Genomic DNA, 22967 nt, shown 5'->3' with positions numbered 1-22967 from the left:
CAAAAAGAGAGTAGGCGACAGTTTTACACACCAGCCTCAAAACAGAATGGTATGTAAACAGAAGTAACATTAATTTTGCAAGAGATATTGAGGTTCGAAGCTATAATGCCTTGAGGAGACAGTAAATCCTTGTGTCTCACCATTATACTTGCTACATTCTCGGTAGTATCACATTTCGTGTTTTGAGGAAAATACCTGAAACTCCTTTTAGTGTTCTGGCCAGCTGCAACAGATATTGCAGAAGTGAGCTCCTTTCTTATTGCTCTTTACATGTATGCATGCATGTAAAACTAACATTTAGGCTGCACTAATCAGACAATTTGACAGGCACTCCATGAAAGAAGATCTTCTATGCAGTTTAAATAAACAAGGTAATTTAGTGCTGACAATATGAAAAATGCAGTAGCCTGGTTTACCTTGATGATAGAATAGTTGGCGCTAGTTTGTTGCTGAAGATTGACTGTACAACTAGACGAAGTGACAAGAAATGTGCAGGTTAATTGGCCGATTGATGGGGCTTAACTCTTTTCCTACCGTGGCCATTGGGCATCTTTAGCCCGCTAACGATGGTTTAAAATGCCGTTTTCGAGACCTTTTACACTACTCACGGACACACTGAGCTATTGAACATGAAGGAGGAGAGCTATATTTTTGTTTTCTAAACAGCTCGCTTTTTTCCGGCCAGGCAGTGATTTTTGAACGCGCCCCAAAGTTTCATGATCGTCCAAGTAGAAAGCAAAAATCGCCGCCTCCGGGAGTGGCGTGCGTGCTTCGAAAGGTCGCAGATCTCATGATTCCACTGCGTCTGTGGCCGATTTTATTAATGGATCAAGCAGCAGCGAGTCTGAGGATGCTGCCTTTTTGTCAGACTTTAACTCTGGGAGCAACAATGACGCAAACCTGCCTGGAACATCGGTGGCTGCAGCCTGGCACGCCCAAATGTAGTGCTTGCAGTTAAAATTGTTGTTGTAGAAAACCTGTACAACGAAAAATTTAGATTTTTTTCCGAGATAGTGATTATTAGATGCCAGTACATTCTGTATATCTCATAATTTTTTAAAATATTTTTTCTCACTAGATACAAACATTTCTTTATGAACTTTGTTCAATTTCATCCCACAATCTTGATTCTGGCAATTTATAATTTTTTATGACATAAATCTCGTTAATAAAACTCTGTGTGAAAAGAGCATTCATTTTCCTTTTTGTTTATGTATTACATAAAATATTGAGTGCAGTAGTTCCTTCAGAAAAGAAATTTGGCGTAACCTACAAAAAACAAATTTCTTCCCCATGGAGGGAAAGAGTTAACGCCTCAAAGCAAAACAAGGCGTATGGGACATCATAGTGGAAGGCTCCAGATTCATTTTGACCAGCTGGGGCTCTTCAGCACACATCGCATGGAAAGTACACAAGAGCAGTGGAATGTAACTGTGGCCGCTGGGAATCGAACCTGTGACCTTATACTCAGCAGCAGAATTTCATAGCCACTTGGATAATGTGGTGGGGGGGATAAGAAGGTGATGCACCTTAGTGCTGAGTGCACACATTTTCCTTTTGTTTCTTGTGCACTTGTGCAGTTGCGCAGTCAGGTCTTTCATTGTATCAACGCTTAAACACTTTTCGGAGATCGTAATGGGCAGGCACACATTGTTATACTTAAGTTATGTTTATACTGATGTCATTCATGTTATATCTTCCGTGACATCAGCATTAATTTCTTATCTTGCATGGGCCGCTGTCTTCACATACAAATGGCCACAAGAAGTGCATGTCAAGATGTTCTGATGCCAGCTAAACTGATGTTTCCTTAATGCGGTCATAGTTCAACTGGACACATGTAGTAGATCCGCAACTGGCCAGCTAGAACCGTACTGTACACTCAAGAGTACAAAGAAGGGGCAAAGGATGTCCCAGAAGGAAAGTTAACAAGGAAGAAGACAGGCTTTGCTAAGATACAACACCATGCATTAACATCGTGCCGGCTTATTAGCAGAAAAAGGAGGGGGGCATATGACACAGTGATAATTACTGGAGTAAGACTGTAACAGCTGCCATTGGTAACAAGCAACAGATGAAACAAGAGTGGGGAAGGGAAACACAATGAAACATGTTTTGTATGGCCTCAAAAAAAAAAAAAAAGTTTGTAATGCACTTTGATGGAGCGCATCAAGGTTGGCGACAAGTATGCAATATTGATGGCTTCTTTACCAACACAGCTCAGCTATACTATTTCCAGTATGCACTTATTTTGAACACTGGTCAGCTTCTGGAAGGATGCGCTAAATTATCTAAAAAAATGGCAGGCAAAATAAAAAGGAAAATAATTACTTTTTCTTAAAGGAAAGGACAATAAAAAAAACGTACAGTAGAGATACTAAAAATTCTGGCATTTGAGTATATTAGTGTGCATCACAGAAGACAAAAAAGGGTATTAAGCCAGGTGCGAAGTTAAAAGAAATGTGGGCTGTTTGACATGACACTGACAAATACCAACACAGTATGCCTATAATATAGTGACTCTGGGCTATTTCCCAGACTACAGAAAGCTTTTAACCCTTTAAGTGCCGACCATGAGCCTCACTTGTCTTTGCACTCTAGTGTTTGTTTTGAATGCTAAGTATGAGGCTGCATTTGCCACTTTGACCCTCTAGACACCGATGATGAGACAGTCTTGTCAATGACTTTTTGTAGAAACTGCTCATGAGGGGTTTTCTGCAAAAATTACATGATGGAACTAGGGCTGCAATTGCTTGGCTGCAATGGGAATTATGGGTAGTGCACGGATTTGTCTAATTTTCATGGTTGAGAGCTTGAGACATTCTTGTGGCACTATTAATATGCTTTATCTTTTTAAATTTCAACGGAATCATATTTTCTACACGCTTGAAGGCAATAGGTTTCTGTGCCAATGCATAACCATTGTGAATTGTTGAAAATATTTAATTAAAGATGGTCAATCTGAGAAAGTTACAAAGTGATTTACAAAGCCAGATCAAGAAACTTTAGGCAAACCTATGTAGCACTACCCATCAGCCCCATGGTGGCTGAAACACCGCACTTCCTGTTCTTGTACACACTAGCACCAGTTTTCTTAGTCATCTTTGTAGCAAACTCTATGGTCTCATCCCACTCATTCTCATCTCTCAAATTAATGTGAGAAGCAGGAAGACCCCACATTAAGCATAATTTAAACGACTTCAGCAGTTCCTTGTTCAGCCACCATGGGGTCAACAGCACTGAAAACCACACGCATCATGCTCCCTACGCCAGTCTGGCACCAAGGTTGTTGTTGTTCAGTAAGACAGCATTGAGTGTAATGCATAACTATGCTTTCATTTTACATGTCAACATTAAATTAGAATTTCAATTCTGATGAAAGCAAAGTGATCAAGAGAATTTGGCCTTGAAGAGCTTCAGTGTGTCAGGTTCAAATAGGAAGATAACATTTGTTAGATCGTTTTGTGTTGCCTATATTTACAGCCTTAAGAAGAAAATAAAAGACAATTCCTTGACAAATTTGTAGCAAAAATAAAAACTAAAACTGGTGCTTCGGTTTTTAATGGATCAGCCAATTCATTATACAATTGCTGTGTTGGCTGCAGCTCAAAAATTCTCGCAAAAGTATTGGAGAACAATGGTTTATTGCATACATCCAGCAACAAGGGTTTTAGAGATGATATTCTATATAGGAGGTCAAATCACTGCTTCTAAGTAATAGTAGTGTGAAGTTCTTACAACTATATAGTGCTGGATGAGAGCATCAAAAGCAATGTGTTTTTTTTTTTAAATTATGAGCAGTAAACAGCGCTGACTAACAACCAAGCATCTTTATTCTTTCAGTCAGCATATATATACTCTGCCGCTATCTCAAAGCACAGAATCAACAGAATTCAGCATGCGCACGTGCGAAAATTGCAATTAATGCGATAGGAAGGCAATCTCCTTCAGAAGGAGAGAAATAGAAGGAAGGCTTACACATGCTTCGCTGCTATTATGAATGTGGAAAGCTTCGGAAAAAAGACGTGCATGATCATCGCGGTATTTTGACGGATAGGTCACGTGCTTAAAAGACGGCTTGCAGCCAAATTCATTGCAATGCATTGATAATTGACTATCTCTAGCTCGTTTTTGAACCTTGTTTGAGTGTTCATGCATGCGGTCATTGATGTGCTGCCCCGTTTGACCGATAGAAAAACGCTTGCATGAAAGAGGAATATTATAAACCACACAGTCACAACAGTCAGCAAAAAACCTGTCTGTGCTGCTTTTTACAACTTTTTTTGTTGCTCTCGGTCACTCGATTAACTTGATGGCACAGCCTACCTAACTTATTTCTGGCAGTGAACAGCAACCTAATGCCTGCCCTGCTGACAACCTTATTGAGATTATGCGCAACCTGGTGCACATACGGGATAACTGCAACCATTTGCCGTGAGCGATTCCCAGATTGAGTAGCTGCCGATTCCTTCCTTTTAAGGCTTGTTGCGAGGCTTTCAGCGATGATAGTTAAAAGCGGTAACTGTAAAAGTGATGCAATATGTTGATGACTTTTTAATTTTTTACAACACTAACACTATTGACGCGCAGGCTGCTGATGCTATAATAGTTGACCTGTTCCGCATAGTTTTGGATTCCTTTGAATTGACCACAGAGCACCCGTCAGACAACAAGCAGCGTTTCTTAAGACTTCAAGCTATCGTTCTGAAGCAGTCATGTATGTTGGGGTTATGCTCCTCGCTCTCATAAGAGCCTGCTTCCCTTTTCCTCCGTGCACTCAAAGATAGCCAAGCGCGGTATGGCAAGATCTTGCATGAAGGCGGCCCTCATCAGGTCTTGTGACCACCAAGTAGATGCAAGCTTCGAATGCAAGTAGCCAGGCTGAAGCTCGCAGGTTTCCTGTTACCGCTTTTAACTAGCATTATTGAAAGCCTCGCAACAAGCTTTAAAAGAAAGCAATCGGCAGCTACTCAATCAGAGAATCGCTCACGGCAAATGGTTACTTGTCAGCAGGGCAGGCGTTAGGTTGCTGTTCACTGCCAGAAATAAGTTAGGAAGGCTGTGCCATCAAGTTAATCGAGTGACCGAGAGCAACAAAAAAAAGTTGTAAAAAGCAGCACAGACAGGTTTGTTGCTGACTGTTGTTGACTGTGTGGTTTATAATATTCCTCTTTCATGCAAGCGTTTTTCTATCGGTCAAACGGGGCAGCACATCAATGACCGCATGCATGAACACTCAAACAAGGCTCAAAAACGAGCTAGAGATAGTCAATTATCACTGCATTGCAATGAATGTGGCTGCAAGCCATCTTTTAAATATGTGACCTCTCTGTCAAAATACCGCTATGACTATGCACGTCTTATTTCCGAAACTTTCCACATTCATAATAGCGCCAAAGCATGTGTAAGCCTTCCCTGCATTTCTCTCCTTCTGAAGGAGATTGCCTTCCTATTGTATTAATTGCAATTTTCGCCCCTGCACATGCTGAATTCTGTTGATTCTGTGCTTTGAGATAGCGGCAGCGTATATATATGCTGACCGAAAGAATAAAGACACTTGGTTGTTAGACAGCGCTGTTGTCTGTGTCCCTCACCTTGTCCTGTTGTTTAGCGCTGTTTACTGCTCGTAATCATGAACCAACCAGTCCAAATGCGCACTCTTTTTTAAAATGTTTTTGCTATATGTACATTGTTTTACGCGTACATTGTCAGTGAAAGTTAGTCACTGGATTACCACCATTATTAAGTTATTACTTGGCAAAAAACCTGCCTACTGTATTTGAAGCTTTCTTATTGTTGTTGCCGATTCCATAGTGAAGGAGTCTTGTCTAATTGTATTGCATGAGCAATGCGAACAATGAAGTGCATTCTGTAGTGTACATGTGAGCACTAGCGTTTACTTGGAATGTTCGGTGATACATGCATGAAATATAGGAGTGCACGAATAGCATTTTCTGAGACCGAATCAAATAAAAATCAAATAGTGCAAGAAGCAAACTGAATTGGGTTGAATATCGAATACTTCTTGAATAGTTTTCAAATAATGAGAAGCAATTTTCACAATTGATGTAAAGAAATGTTCCCATTCTAATATTTGTAACATTTGCAAGTTTATGTCACTAAATTGCACGTTATGAAGTGTTGCTTATTACAAAAATCACAGTTCTACTCGAAAGCCGAAGCACTGATTGCGATAGCAAATTATTTGGTAGCTGTACGAAGCAAGGATAGCAGTTTTAAATGCCATATACACTTGTAAACATTTGCTTACAAACTGAATTAGCAATGGTAGAATGTGTAAACGTGACTGAACGAGGACGTAGAAAGAAACAGACACACAGAGACAGTACGGTCTTTGTGTGTCTGCTTCTTTCTATGTCCTTATTCAGTTGCACTTATACATTCTATCGAGGGATTCAAACCAACTAGCCCGCCAATGTGTTTTAACTAAATTAACAAGCATGGTGTCACACGTGCACAGGTAAACATGAACATGTCTCGTTTGATGAGCGCGGAAACTCATTGTCAAAATGCTGAAGTGAAGAACTGCGGCAGCAGCAAGCGAATTGACCTTCATGCATTTCTCGCTTCAATGTGAACGAAACATCGAAAGCACAGCGTATACAAAGCTACCGGCACTACGTGCACTCTGCAAACATCACAGATCGCTTTGAATATGAGGCCCACGCGGGCGTGCATCTTGGCCACGTCGCAAATCGCTTTGAAAACACACGAGCCCCAGCAACGCATCCCTATGGCGTCCGCCAAAGGTGTCTACTATAGTAGTAGACGCCGCGCATGTCTCCAGTCTGTATGGAGTGGCGGGCGAGAAAGACATTGAGGCACCCTAGCAGCCGGCGGAGAAGAAAGCCCCCCGTGCCATGCGCGGGACAGGAGAGGGCACGCGAAATTGAACCATCGCCGGCTCATCCTCACACACTTTCACTCGCACATACAGCACACAGCGCGTGGTGACGGTTTTATCGCCCTTGAACTTTATACAGAACCTCACGATGACACCAGCGGCAGAAATGCACCTGGAGTGTCCACATAATTGCTATTGCAATAAAAGCACAAATGGGCAATTAGGAACATCTAAGCAATTTGTTCATATACATAGGACTCCTCGGAGAGTGCAAATGATCGCTATAAAGCCAGTCAAGTATGGCTCACTGAGTGACGTAGCCTGCTCCACTAAGTAAGACCTCAAGTTCCATGCCTATTACTATGCCTGTGGGGATGAAAATTATAGTACTTTTGCTCCAATATATGTTTGATTATGCAAAGATGACGCTTTCAAAAATTTGGAAACTATTCGAAAATATTCGCATTCACAAATAGTGACTACCTGATTCAAAGATAGAATTGAATAGGACACTAATCAATTCCTTATTTGAAAGTTTGGAATATTCTCACACCCCTAATAAAATAGATGATGAACTTGATCCATCATAATAGACTTGTCAATTGACGAATTTAGACTTGACAATTATTGATCACCACAATTGTTTTGCCTCTTGTCTTTCTGAGCACAAGCTTGTAAAAAAAAAAAGAAAGTTAGCTTCTTAATTCGCACTTCTGGCAGCACGTGGTGCTTTCCAGTCACTACAGCGTAACAATATGGTACTAATGATAGAATGGTACACAGTATGTGGTAGTTTTGTTACTTTCACAGACAACTTGCATGTCTTATGTGTACTTGCAATTTGCGACACATTTTCTGTTTAAGAGTTCAGCATAATAAAATGACCCAATTGCCCCCCCCCCGCCCACAATATCGGACCCCAATTCAATTTCTTTATCTCTGATCGGCACTTAGGGGTTAATGAAGTGGAATGTTAATGGAATGGTTAATGGCATTCCAGGGTTTTTTTCCACAAATGAATTTAATTTAACTGATGGGATTTGGCTGGCCTGTAGATTTTGGCCATAAAAAGGAACTTGCATGAATAATTGCCTATAAAAAAATATCAAGTACTTCGAAGCAAGTTTGAATTTAGCACAAATCAGCTATCGTTTTTCTGTCGGTTCTTTAGCCAATCTCTATAAAAATTGGGTACGAAACCCTTGTAGTGAATGAACAATATTTGTTGCCCAGTAGAAATTGCAGCCTGAACGGAGAGCTTATGCAATAGATAAATATGATGAGGTGTGAACGGTTTCAATGAGAAAGAACTGGAGCATAACCTTTTTGAAGCGCATTATAGCGTATTATTAAGTTGAAACAATAAAAGGTATGGACATTAAGGCTTAAACAGCGACACATTCTTAGTTCCAGGCTTGCTGGCAATTAAGTCAGCAGGATAATATACAAACACCTTAATGTTATGCAAATCTAAAAAGTTACAAAAGAAAAAAAGAAAGTCGCATTATTTATATTGTACACAGCACCAATTGGCTAGGAGCCAAACTGAACATACAACAAAGATTAAAAACAATGTGAAGGAATAAAGACCCAGATAGTAAACAGACAAGATAAGAAATGAAAGAAGTACTGTTGAAGTGGAAGAAATCTGCGCTGAAGATACGCATGAATTCGGAAACTTGGGTTGGACCAAAAAGGAGTTGTATTTAACGCCTAGCTCTCATGAGTAGCAAGGAGCACTAATCACCATCTCTGTGCTACACAACACAAATTTCTGCAGGTCACACTAAATCCTGAACTCAAAAGATCGGCCTTTGTAAGGTATATTACTTTTGCATTACAAGGGTACACAGAGCCACTCAAAAATTCATTTGTTTTGAGTTGCACAATAAGGAGTAAAAGCAGGCAGCTGAACAAGCTTCAGCCAGCTTGGGAGATAGTAGTGGGCAGGCAAGGTATGCAGCAGCAGGCATGCAAAACTGGTGTGCTTCCTGCCAAGGTTGTTTGCATCATGACAACAGCATATGTGATAGAACTTGTTTAATGTAGTATTAACATTTGAGAAGCAGCCTCCCTATGTGACAAAAGTTGTGAAGAGATAGTCAGATGCTGCCTTTAATGTGGCATTGGCTTGGTTGTGTAAATAGTGCCAACTGTGGCTTTGCAGCTAAAGCCAGAATGCCAGTAATGGCAAGAGCAAAATACATATCACAGCTAGTTTGTGGTACATGCTTCTTTCACACTGCACGAGAAGAGGGTCACAGACATGGAAACATCCAGTCCATTTCCTCATTATTGTGCAATGTGAAAAAGATGGAAGCAGCTGCCAAAAATTCATGCTTGTGCAAAGGATGCAGAAAATGCACACAAAAAGGGGAAACAGCAAGGCCAGTTTTTCCTCCACATGTTATACTTTAAATGAGGACAAAATGATAAAAGAAGGAACATACTGAAATAGTCACTAAAAGGAGACCACAAGTACCAACATCTGCTCCTACCCCTTACAGTGAAATACGCAAACAGTTCACATGAGAAAAACTGCGACTGGAAACAGTGCCATGGCATATTCTGGGATGACCAAACAAACAAAATGTTTGACGACTATGTGTACAGGGGCACAAGCACCTCTGCCGTATTTACCAGAATCTAACATGCACCTTTCTTTTTCAGAGAAAATGAGTAAAAAAATTGTCTTTACATTACAATCACATACGAAACCAAAACCACATTAAAGCTATTGGCAACAGCCTACTGTCAGAGCTGTGCTCAGAGACACAGCGTCATCGCCATCAAAAAATGTCGACAAAGGTTATATACTTAATATAACCTCCTTGATGCCAACAGAGCATGTCTTGTAAAAGCTGCTGCTGGTTCATATTGTCCTCAACTACAATCAAGAGCAGTATTATTGGTCAATAACCTTCGGAGATACTGTCACTCTTGTGAGATTTCGAGCGACTCGGCACGACATGCATTGGCGTTATCGGCCGCCAGCGTTTATGGTACTGTGCCATGCTTGCTGCTATCTGCGCACAGTGCCAGGAAAGCTGCCAGACACATGCTTCGAGTCCGATAAGAGAAAACAGTATCTGTAAAGTGATCGCTCGAAAGTACCGCTTCATTGTGCTTGGCATCTATGACCAATGAAATGCAAATTACACTGTCGCTGCACCACTTTCATTACAAAAGCTCATCAGAAAAAAATCCTGTTTCTGAAGGTAAATTCTGCATGTCTCGTTTTTTGCAAAGTAAGGATAGTAGCGTTATCAGCCGTATAAAGTTGCAAACATTTGCCTAATAACTAAATTAACAAGCACGATGTCACGCGTGCACAGGTAAACATGAGCCTATCTCGCTCGATGACTGTGGAAAGTTGCTGTCAAAATGGAGTAAGGAAGCGCGGTAGCAGCAGTGAGCAAATTGACCTTCGTGCCGTCTCTCAATTCAATGCAAATTAAACGTCGAAAGCATAGCGGATACGAAGCTACCGGCACTAGGCGCACTTTGTCCGCATCGCAGATCACTTTCAAGATACGGCGCCCGTGCGGGCGCGACCTTTGTTCACATTGCAGATTGTTTTCAAGATACGGCGGCTGCGCCGTAAGCAGCTGGCGCGGTAGTGGAACCTGCCCCTTATTCCCCCCCCGCTCGTGCCTCAAGCGCGAAAGACGGCCACCTTCCGCCCCGCCGTCCTCCCTCGCGCATGCGACATTGAGCCGCGATTGTCGACTGACTCTCGCAAGTCAGTTAGAAAACAAGTAAATTGAAAACAATATATATTGTACCAGAGCACAAGCCGATTGTACTGGAGAAATACGAGCAATACTTGGGGTAGTCGGCAACGGCATGAAGCTTCCCAGGATCCGGTAAGATGAGTTTTTTTAAAGACTACGTGGCCTAAGATCGTAAGTTTACGGGCGCCAAAATGACATATCTTCAAGTTTAGCTGCAGTGCTGTGGCAGTGAGACACTCGAAAACTTGTTCAAGGCGAGTGATGTGAGAGGAAAAATCTGCAGAAAATACTATTATATTGTCTAAGTTGCACAGACAGGTCTGCCGTTTGAATCCTTTAAGAATAGAGTCCATCATCCTCTCGAAAGCAGCAGGCACATTGCAAAGGCCGAAAGGCATCACATTAAATTTATATAAACATTCAGGGGTGACAAAAGCAGTTTTTGGGTGGTCAGATTCAGCTATGGGCCGGGGCGACGCCAGTAGCCAGAGTGCAGATCCAGCGATGAGAAATATTCAGCTCCTTGAAGGCAATCTAGAGGCCAACATCAATCCACGGTAGCAGATAGACATCCTTGCGTGTAATCTTGTTTAGTCGGCGGTAATCGATGCAAAACCTGATCAAACCATCCTTTTTTATGCACCAACACGACCATAGAAGCCCACGGACTGTGGGATTCTTGAATTACGCCATGTTTCAGCATATCATCGACATGGTCGCTAATAATGTGGCATTCGATCGGGGGATGCTGGCACAGTGGAGCATGGTCACCAGTGTCAATACGCTGAACTGCAGACGTGCGCCCCAAGGAAGGTTGGTCGAGGTCAAAAGACGCACGAAGACGTTCAAGTAGTTGAACAACTTGGCTGCGCTGGGCTTGAGTGAGGGCGCTATCTATGCTGCGCAACAAGATGTTTTGGTCATGTTCGGCAGGTGCGGTGGCAGAAGTGACTGCACTAAGAGGCAGCAGTGCCACATCAGATGATGCCTGGGATGGGAAAATGGCATGAAATGTGTCCAGATGGCCGAGACATTTGCCATGTAGTAAAGTTGGAGGGCAGAGAAAAGGATTGCACATGTAAACTGCACCGCAAACCATCAACAAGTTAGACTACAGCAAATGGAAGTAGGAGGTTCCAGCGATCGGCACAATCTTCAGACCACGTAAAAAAAGCACTTGCATCAGCGATAGAGTCACAGTGGATGGACACTAAGGCAGCTGAGAACTGAGAAATGACGCCGTCAGCAGCGACAACAACTTTAGGTGACTGGAACGTAGGGTCTGCGATTATCATACTGAATGGATACAGGACCAGTTGTGCACAAGCACAGTTGGCTACAGGATGATGGTCGGAAAGGAAGTCCCAGCCTAGGTTAACATCATGCGATGCACGCGAGAGGACGACAAATTCAACAGCATATGGCATGTCTTCAATCAAAACACAAGCAGTGCATGTGGCCTAAGGCTTAATGTGCTGCGAGCTCGCCATCTGTAATGACAGGTCAGGAACCGGTATCGTCACATTCTTCAGTTTGCGGCACAGTAGTTCATTGATCACAGAAACAGCAGCTCCTGTGTCAACAAAAGCTTTGGTCGCAACACCATCTATAAACACTGCGATGTCATTAGGGGGCAAAGCATGAGGCCTTGAAAATTTCGACGTCAGCGCAGTTCTTGCCTCTGGAACTGTGGCTGTTAGCTTTCCCTCGGCGGAGAATGGGACCGCCGAAGCATGGGGGAAATGGAGCAGCGGCGAGGTGAAGGCGACCGACGTGAGCTGAAGGTGGCATGACGTGAATAAGAGTCCGAAGCGTCAGCGTCAACATGGCGTTCTGGTCGTTGAGGTGTGTATTCAACGTGGGACGCGATGTCACGAATATACCCTACACGGCGGCGACAGTGGCACGCAACATGCCCCAGCAATACCGCAGGCGTAGCAGACGGCATAGGCATACGGCGCAGGCGTAGCAGACTGTGCTCGCTGCTATTGCAGTGATTTGAATGTTGGTTGTGCTTTTAAACACAAGTCTGCCAAATAAATAGTTACATTCTTCAACTCACCCTTCTGGCAGTATTTGGTTCTTCACCTTCAATACAAGATAAAAGTAGCACCTCTTCAATGGTGTTTGGCATCTGGAGCTGCCATTCAGAAGACAGGCTTTTTTTTTTTGCCTCTTGTTCCTTGAGCTATACTTTGTTGAAGCTATTTCTTGCAATTCTGTCAAATATTTAAGTTTATATTTCAGCCACTGCTAATGATGAGTGCATAAAGTTCTCAAATATCAACTGCAAGTGTTCAGTTTCTTTCCTAGGCTTTGACATAAAGGCTTCCCAAAAGTAAAAGCAGTCATGCATAATAAGGATCATATTCTCTTCTGCCAGCAATACAGGACTGATGTGTACAATATTCCACACAAACTACAGTGCCCATGCATCAGTATGATGCCATAGATTTCAAGCTGTTTTCTTGTGATAAGTGTGTTTACTATGTTGTCACTTTCAAATTCCGAGATTTTTTGCAGGTTTTCCTTGACAACTTTTATGAAAATTGCCAGACAGTCAATGACACTGGATTTTAGGCACAAATAAGGAACTGGTCGTTAGTAGCTTGCCAAGTTTATCTGTCTGCCAATAATTTTCAGCCGCTGCCACCAGTAAGTTGTTAATCAGGTGGCCATGCACTATCAGAATTGAGTTAATAATTGGTTTCACAATATTCCAAACACTGAGCTAAGTTCACACTAACAAAACCAACAAAAAAACACCATCATTTGATAATTACCCAGACCAACTTGATCACATCATGTTCTTCCGGCATATCACTGGTTTTGCCATAACCACTATGGGCAACAATTTCCCTGATTCAGAGCAACCGAGGTGAGATGTTTCTCTCCAGAATTTTTTAGAATTGACAAACTCCCTGGAAATTAGATTTTCCTTGACTGTAAACATCCTGGTATAGTGGGGCTGTTATTGTGCACAGAAAGTTACCAAAACCTGCTACACCCAGCCGTTGATGTCTTTGTAATGCATTGTAATCCTTCTCATGCCATATCAACTGGCTAAGTCAAGCCCTTGAAAAAAAGAAAAAGAACAATAGAAAGAACGCCTTAGGGAGGGCGGTACAGAAGGCAGCACTGCAGTAATGGCTTATAAGCTGCCCAAATTAAACAATGCAGCTCTGCAAAAACAGTTCAGTTTCCAGTATACATTATGGACTGAGAAAATCAGCCCATGCCTGCCTGTGCATACTGAGCGGAAATGAAATGTGGCAACACCAATCATTTGCCATGGCACTGTTTGCAGGCAGGAGGGACCGAGTTTTCTGCAAGTGGGATTTCTTTCTCTAACCTCTCAGCATGACAATCACAGGACGCAGCAAACCCAAGAAAAGACAAGGATTGGTTTAGGCTGATGCAAGACTTACCGTAGTAATCCAGTGGGTGGGCTTTGGATAGAAAGGTAGGGAAAGAAAGAAAATATCACACTGTTATTCCAATGACCACACATCAAATGCCAATACCTGGTGAGCAGATAAGAGTTTAACTGACCTGTTAACTGCAACAAAGCTGATATACCACACAAACCAGTGCAGATTCAGAAAATTTCTGAACAGGGGTCGCATTGTAGCTCGACTGTCTTTGGGAATATCCCTTACAGTGAACACTGATTGGCTAAGCCTCCAGCCTGAATGCTCCCTGATCGAATGAGGCATTGTGCCATATGCGACATAGAAGTATCCTTGAAATCAATCAATTCAGGATTCAGCCCCAGGTATCAGCACTATAGTATTTGCTCCAACGTGGCACACAGTCAGGCTAACCTTCTTTTATACAAACAATATTTGCAAAAGATATTGGGAACTACACCGTGCTACAGAGAATGAATGCACTCTTAATCACTGTGCACAAAAGGGAAGGAAGCTCCAATCAAGTATACCTGAGAGCTCAGAACTTCTCTGCATTACCGGTGCCTCCCAGAACATGAGACTATATTATAGAAACTAATACAATGAAGTTTGTACCACACCTTACAACAAAATGCGCAAGATTCAAAGCATGCACACTCGCCTCCAACCATCATGACGTGAAAGCCATTCTCTCTGAAAATTTGGATAACATGTACTTAGAAGCGTTTTTCCTGCACTATCCCAAATGCATTAACCACAGAGTGCAATTATAAGGTTGGAGTAAAAGACTGTAAATGAAGAGGAAGTGCAGCAGGTGTTTCAATATGCAATGCGAGATTGAGTGATGAAAATACACTAAAATCCAATATAAAACTCAAGACAAGAAACAAAAGGCAGTTGAACAAAAAAAAATTTTCACACCCTTCGTGCTCAAAAGTTAATACATGCAAAGGGGCCCAGATGCCAGACATAGCATGCAAACACGATTCCTTTCAAAAGAATATTTTTTGCAAATGCATTGGAAAGACATAGCAAAAATTGTAAAAAGTAAAAAAAAAGAAATACTCAGCCAGAAAAAGTTTTTTTTTTCGTTCTATAACTGTATGCCAGGCAAGTGTACCAACTTGGTTTGTAATATGATGCCACTAAACTTACATTCATTTGTTTCTGAAGTAAGAAGTAAAATGAACGAAAGTGCATATTACATCAGAAAAATATAATTTGCTTGTTTTTCCAACACATGGTCAAAACTAGCCACAAATGACCTCCACCTCCGCAGAAACAAAATGATGCTGGTGAGCAATTAGACAGGAAAAAAAAAAAGTTGCACTCATACCGGATTTTCCAGCTGGCTCTGATGCTGTGAACAAAAAAGAAAGAAAGAAAAAAATCCCAACGAGTGCAAATTAAGCAAAAAGTGATAGCGAATGCCAAATAAAAGTCAAAGCAACCTAAAATATATGCCATGCCCCTATGCTTACTCATATTTCTCTCTCTTTAACCTCACGAATACGCGTGTGTTAATAGTGATTTTTGAGACTTAATCAAATACGAAATCAAATAGCGCCAGAAGCCAATTGAATATTGAATATATTCTTAACAGTTTTAGAATAATGAAGACCTGCTATCACTAATAATATAAAACGATGTTCACATCCCAATAGTCTTGAAGTTAGCACATTTCTGTCATTACATAGTATGTTATGAACCATTGTTTATGGTAAGCACAAATGGAGCATCAGAAACAAACAAGTAGTTTTTTTGCATGCACAGGGCTCTTCAAAGAGTGTGAATGATCATTGTACAGTCTGTAAACTATTGCTACCTAAGTGACGCAGTCTTCTCCACTATGCAAGTTTTCATGCCTGCGGGGGTGAAAAATTACTGTGCTTTTGCTCCTATTTTAAGTTTATCTGGGCGTGCTTGATGTTTTGAAAGATTAGAAAAGTATTCAAAAAATATTTGCATTTACAAATAGTGACTACCCGATTTGTTATTTGGAAGCTTAGAATATTTTTTTTTTCGGAACATTTTGCTTGAGCACTGACAAAGACATTAATCCGTTAGACTTTCATAAATTGTTAAAAGTGCGCATTGTCAAGTTTGCTTCTCCTATCCTCACATTGCTGTGTGAATGACATCCACAGCATAAAAGAATTTTTATTTTTATCAGAAAAATTTGTTGCCTGCATTTCAAAAGCTGTCATTTGCTGTTTTACAGCAATTTCCTGTAGGATAAGCTCTTTTACCACTAGGCGAGCAGTAATAAATAACCTGCCCTTCGACGTTCGCAACTGGCCCGCTTGATAGCCTGGTCCCATCGCTGCTGCTTTTCAGAAGCCAGTCGTAGCCAGTCCTTTTTAAAGACACGTGACAATATGTTACCCTACCCCTTATGTCTACCCCTACCCCGAAAGGGGTCTTTAAGGATAGGAAATGAAACACTATTCAAAAGCGTGCAATATGCTTCCAATGGCATTACGCCATGCACGCTGTGAGACCGATAGGTGAACTTGCTTACTGCAACAGGGTTGGTGTTGATAGCTGTGAATGTAGTATGCGAGGACTGGTAAAAAAGATTTACTGGCACTGGAACAGGAAATTGAGTGCGCGTCGGCGTTTTCGCGTGACATGAGCAGGCGAGTACTGTGGGGAAGCTGCTGAGTGAATGGCTACTGTTCGCGATCGTGTGCACCTTTTTTTGTTTACAGGCGATCTAGTGGCCGAAAAACAAATTACACAATAGCAGTTGTGGGGATGCACGACTCTCGCGCGTCCCCTGATATGTTTTTCCCGCATGGCGCGTCTCCTGTAATCCGGCTTCGCCGCGTGGCCTGCGTGATGCCCGCGGCGGTCGATGTGGTTGGGGCACAGTGCGAGAGATGGCGCGAGTGTTGCGTTGCTAACGCCGCCTCACGGCAGGGTTACTTGGGGGCGCAGGGGGAGGACGGGCTGTCTCTTTCCCGGCGGGTCGGCGAGCAGCGTGGACATCCCGCGCGCCGCCGACCCATGCTTCTGCGAGACCGCCTCGCGTGGCCGCCTTGGAACGCGCCACCGTCCGCGTGACCGTACACGCGAATAACCAGGCGTTGGGATCCAGCATGGGGTGAACATATTCGCTCGTTTTCCGGTCGCGGTGAGTCGGACTTCTAGATTTGTCGCGCGCCCATCGGCATGTTTTGTGGATAGCAACTCGGCTAGCAGGCATTGATCTATGAAAGGTGCAATAAATGCCCTTGTGATTGTTTGCACTACTGTACTGTCGTTCCTTTGTCCCAAGAGTACGGAGGAGAACGCCACATCTGGCTGCCCAACGTGGGGCTCTTGGGACATCGGACGATAGATTTAACAGTTTGCTTCGTTCGAGATCTTTGTTTGAACCGAAGCGTAGGCCTAGCGTGAATTTTGATTGCTATCGTCGGCGGCGTGCTTTCTTGAGCGAGGTGATGGTGGCTGTAGTGTGTTTGAACATGTCAACATGCTAAGCCTTTTCGCAAGTGTTTTTTTTTTAATGACATTCGTCAGTACGAGAGCCACGTGGTCTGCATCCTGGGAGAGCGAGGCTGAGCGCCCGCGGAGCAGTGGCAAGCGTGAAGCGAGTGAGTACGGAAGCCTCGTGGGTGGTCCGAATTTCTTATGTAAATAGCTTCTTCTATCTCTTTGACTCGGATGAAGTCGCGGCTCTGGGAGCCGGGTGGCCGCGGGCCACGGGTGCCACTACGGGCTGACTGGTATTGCGGCCTGGCACCGGGCGCTCCGACACCGTCTAGGACGGTGGGCGCCGTCAACTTGGATGCTGTGTGCACCGAGCGGAGTAGGACCACCTCACAGTGCTGACGTCTCCTCGCGGCTGCCTGTTTTGCGCTCATTTTGGGTGTTGTTTTTGGATGCCGGTTGTTGTCAGGGTAGCAACGCTTTAGGCCTAAGGCTTTACGAAGCTGCCTGTCGCACGTGGAGGGACACAACCTGGTGGACCGTGGCGTTGAGGTGTTGCAAGTTGCTTCCCTCATTCTAGTTAGCCTCGCACGAATTGAAATTACTCGTTCGACTCAAGAAAGCGAGCTTCGTTCACGTGAACTTAGCATCTGAGTAGCTGCCCGATCTTTTGCTAGCTGAGTTGAACATCGTACCACGTGGGCGATGCGCATGCATAATTCCTCTCCCTTGCACTACTTTAGTGTTTGCCGAGTGTGTTAAGTGTACGCAGCGTGATTGGAGTCACCCCTGGTTTGTTGTAACCTGCACATCGCCTGCGCTGCTGCCCCGGACTACGATCGAGCCACCCTGGGCGATGGTGATGCTGTGGCCAGTTCGGCGCGGCGACTTCGGCGGCCTCCTGTATCCAGCTCACAACCCTCGGCGGCGGACAAAAGAGCCGGCGGTCACCGACAGCTACGGCGGGTCTTGCCAGCAGGGCGCGTCGGCGCGAGCGACGCTTGCTCGTACTGACTACTGCGTCGTCTCCGGAGTCCTGGCCTGGGATCGTGCCGTCGAGTCGCAAAGCTGCTGCTGTGACCGGCGGACGCCAGCGGCGTACCCAGGGACAATGTCGGCTCGCATGTTATGGACAGCGTGTGGACATTTCTTCGGCGCGTCCTCTGTTGCATGTTCTATCTTGTTCGCGAAGCACGGGTTAGCATGGGTTAATGTTAGACCGTGTCACATGTTTCGCCGGAATAAGAAGTGATTTAAGGTTGGGGGATGTGGGGATGCGCGACTCTCGCGCGTCCCCTGATATGTTTTTCCCGCATGGCGCGTCTCCCGTAATCCGGCTTCGCCGCGTGGCCTGCGTGATGCCCGCGGCGGTCGATGTGGTTGGGGCGCAGTGCGAGAGATGGCGCGAGTGTTGCGTTGCTAACGCCGCCTCACGGCAGGGTTACTTGGGGGCGCAGGGGGAGGACGGGCTGTCTCTTTCCCGGCGGGTCGGCGAGCAGCGTGGACATCCCGCGCGCCGCCGACCCATGCTTCTGCGAGGCCGCCTCGTGTGGCCGCCTTGGAACGCGCCACCGTCTGCGTGACCGTACACGCGAATGACCAGGCGTTGGGATCCAGCATGGGGCGAACATATTCGCTCGTTTTCCGGTCGCGGTGAATCGGACTTCTAGATTTGTCGCGCGCCCATCGGCATGTTTTGTGGATAGCAACTCGGCTAGCAGGCATTGATCTATGAAAGGTGCAATAAATGCCCTTGTGATTGTTTGCACTACTGTACTGTCGTTCCTTTGTCCCAAGAGTACGGAGAACGCCACACAGTTTATCGATTTACTCAACCTTAGTGCAGAAAGATGGTGTTTTCCATGCACATATCAACCAGCAAAAGAGAAGCATAACTGTATTTGGTCATTTTTTGTGTTTTTGATCATGAACATTGGCGTCGGGAAATCATGTGAAACGGGATCGTAACAATCATAGAGTTTCATACAATTATTAGAGCTAACTGTGATGCTAGTGTCTATGGTAGCTGCAAGCAGGGAGATTCAGCCAGTATGAGAATGCTGGTTTGTACATGGAATGAATTAATGTGTTGTTTAGTGGTGCAAGGGCCAGATATTGCCAAAGAGCGCCATGCCAGTGTTAGTGAGTTCGCAATGGAGCAATGAATTCTAAGAAGCAGATAAGACATGGCTGTAAAGGGACCTAAAGTTAGTCGCTGCAAAGTGCGTAAAATCTAGATGTAATAAGATTATGGCAATAACTACTGTGGTGTACTATGAACATGGAGAATGCATCGTGAAAGAATGAAACGATGTACAAGATATGTCAGATGCGAGAATTGGCAAGAAGCACTACTACCTAAATGGTGCCCTTGACACACAAGGGCCTGGAGGCATGTGCTATACGAAACTATCACAGCGGCGTCCTCTGGAGAGAGGATGTGCTATGAATTTATTGGGCTTATAGCATGTAGGACAACACCATTCAAGAAAGCGAGGACTGCTTTGGTGTCAAAAAGTGGTTAATTACCAAGAAACATAGACGGATGAAGAGAGACATAATAGTGGTATGTGAGAGGAAAATGTTTCTTCCTTTCTCTTTCGGCTTCCCCACAATCCAGGAAGACATGCAGGACAGTCAACCTCTCACCCCATCAACCACAGGTTGGAGGCTCTTTACCAGAAAGTAGTGCATGCCATATGTGTGTCCTATTCTGAGATGACACAATAGGACATCTGTTCGTGTTTTTATAGTTGAGGGCCAGAAGCCTAATTTTGGCTTAATAACGAAGTTTATTGCTGGTTTCAGCATCCCACAAGTGTTGCCAGTGGCTTCGCAGTTTGTTTCATATGAAAGGTATCAGATCTGAAGCAAAGGCAGCCACAGAACGATTAATACCTTGTGATGCTATTGATCTGGCAATTTTGTTAGTAAGTACATTACCCTCGATTCCTCTGTTGCCAGGAACCTAGCATATTACTACATGTCTATGAGATAAATAAATGGTGCACAAGAGCGAGTAAAGTTCAATTAAAAGAGGAATAAAAAGAGTATCTTTATGCTTTTGTAAAGATATTACCGCTTTTACAAGACTTAACGAGTCCGTGAATATTATTGCTTTTTCAAGTTTTAATTTCTTTATATGTGTTACTGCAGACAGTACTGCATAGGCTTCTGCAGTGAAGATACTTGTTAGGGGGTTTAATACATCATATTTGGAAAAAGAGGGACCAATAGCCACGTACGATACACCAGCATGTGACTGACGCGTCAGTGCAGAATTCAGAGCAAAAATACTTCGATTGAAGTTCATGGAAATGCATTGTGATTTCGAGCTCGACAGTGCGCTTTGTAACTTCTACAAAGGATATATCACATTCTATCACCTGCCACGCCAAGGATGGTAACAGCTTAGCTGGAGTCATTAGGCGATGCTTGAGAAGCTGAACATCCATTTCTTCGCCAAGTTCTCTCGCACACAATAACAAAGGTAGTCTCATAGAGGGTAGATTACGAAAAAGCGCTGCACACGTCAAGTCATTAACCCTTTTAAGGTTTTTGCCGTACATGTACGATGGTGGTTTTCTGTCCCGCAAGGTTTTTGCCGTACGGGTACGGTTTCGACCCTCCGTTTGAAATTTCGCGCCATAATGACGATGCGTGCTCACTGGGAGGTGCTGCCACCTCTTAGGACTTACAAGAAGCGTTTGAAATTTGTGCTACCTTCTTAGGGAGATAAACAGAACTAATTTCTAGCTTCAGCGCATCGCGCAGACTGTGGCAACACCCTTTTTGCGGTTTCGGTTTTGCCGCGTGATTGCAACGGAGGCGCCCGAAACGTCATTTTTCTCTTTGTCGGCACTCTCTTGCAGGGCGGTGGAACTTGATTGCTATCTTGATTGGCGCTGCTCTTAGCTTGTTTATCACCCCCTCTCACGAGGTATTCTCGCTCTCAGCGGCAACGCACTTTGCTGGTTTCAGTTCTGCCGCGTGATCGCAACGGAGGCGTACGAAACATGATTTTTCTCTTTGTCGGCGCGCTCTCGCAGAGGCGGCGGAAGTTGATTTCTATCTTGATTTGCGCTTAGCTTGTTTATCACCACCACTCACGAGGTATTCTCGCTCTCTGTGGCAACGCACTTACGAGAGAGGGTGCCTCAGACCTCTGCCCAAGGCAGCCGCACGCAGAGATGTCATGTGTGTGCCAACACAACTTGTCGCTCCAAGAGGAGAACAGACACGCATTTTAGGTGTGCAGACTGCGATAAGGCGCTGTGCGTAGAGCCGTGTTTCAAGGAGTACCACACTCTGAAATACTATTGAACATTTCGCAGTTCTGAGTGATGCCGACACCAAAATGCTGTTCCTAATTTTTTTTTTTTACTATTTATTCCCAACTTTATACATTTTGGACATTCAAGATTTGCAATAAAGTAATCTAACCACCTGGGAAAATTTTTTTCAAAATAATTCGACCCTCAAAGGGTTAACTGTTATAGAACATGGATGTTCCTGATAGAGTGCACTTTGAGAAAATAGGTGAAGCTGATATATGTTCTCTTATATGTTTTACCGCAGACAATACTCATAGGCTTTTACAGTGAAGACACTTGTTAGGGGGTTCAATACATCAGATTTGGAAAAAGAGGGACGAACAGCCGCGTAAGATATACCAGCATGTGACTTTGATGTGTTGGAGTAGAATTCAGAACAAGAGTACTTTGATTGAGGTTCACAGAAATGCATTGCAATTTCGAGCTTGAGAGCGTGCTTTGTGACCTCTACAGAGGATAGATCACATTCTATCACCTGCCACACGCAGGGTGGTAACAGCTTAGTTGGAGTCATTAGGCGATGTTCGAGAAGTGGGACATCCATTTCTTCACTAAGTTCTCTCACACAAAGTGAGAAAGGTAGTCTCACAGAGGGTCGATTACGAAAAAGTGCTGTACACGTCAAGTTGTTAACAGTTATAGAACATGTATGTTCACAAGAGAGTGCACCTTAAAAAAAATAGGTGGCGCTGATATATATTCTCTGCAGATGGAGTGACCACTCATTTGATTCTACATATAAACTTTCGAAAGGGCTTGTTCTGAATGCGCCACTGGCCAGGTGGATACTTAGATGGTAAACGAGATCTAGCATCTTCAGCGCACTCAGGGCAGCAGAGTGATATACCACAGCACCATAGCCCAATCATGATCGAATTAGGCTCTTGTGGAGATTTATTAAACACTTCCTGTCACTGCCCCAGGATGTGTGAGATAAAATTTTCAGTAAGTTCAATGTTTTTAGGCATTTCACTTTGAGATATCTTATGTATGAAATGAAAGTAAGTTTAGAGTCAAGTATGATGCCTAAAAATTTGTGCTCTTTGTTCACAGGTATTTGTTACCCATACATTTCGATAGTGGGATTTACAACAAGACCTTTCTTCTTGGTGAAAAGAACACAAGAACTTTTGTGCAGGTTTACCTTGAACCCGTTTTCGTCTGCCCACTTAGACACTTTGTTCAAGAA

General features: G+C 43.7%; 1 protein-coding gene across 40 annotated transcripts in view; it reads right to left on the bottom strand.

Moving 5' to 3' along the window:
• The window catches only part of LOC142582290 (cytoplasmic dynein 1 intermediate chain 1-like), a 102764-nt gene that overhangs the window by 64592 nt on the left and 15205 nt on the right, over window positions 1-22967 (bottom strand). For 22 of the 40 annotated variants that reach the window (XM_075691800.1, XM_075691803.1, XM_075691804.1 and 19 more), the window contains 2 exons: window positions 15346-15369; window positions 14028-14048 (listed from right to left, as the gene is read on the bottom strand). The exons of 1 other annotated variant lie outside the window; for it this stretch is intronic. In XM_075691800.1, the coding sequence (XP_075547915.1) occupies window positions 14028-14048; window positions 15346-15369 (45 nt within the window). The remainder of the gene's footprint in view (window positions 1-14027; window positions 14049-15345; window positions 15370-22967) is intronic. 17 more of the 40 variants (XM_075691802.1, XM_075691811.1, XM_075691818.1 and 14 more) reach the window with 1 other exon arrangement.

The sequence above is a fragment of the Dermacentor variabilis genome, chromosome 5 (genome assembly GCF_050947875.1).
Source record: "Dermacentor variabilis isolate Ectoservices chromosome 5, ASM5094787v1, whole genome shotgun sequence".
Classification (NCBI taxonomy): Eukaryota; Metazoa; Arthropoda; class Arachnida; order Ixodida; family Ixodidae; genus Dermacentor; species Dermacentor variabilis.
This window is presented reverse-complemented; position numbering and strand designations above follow the sequence as displayed.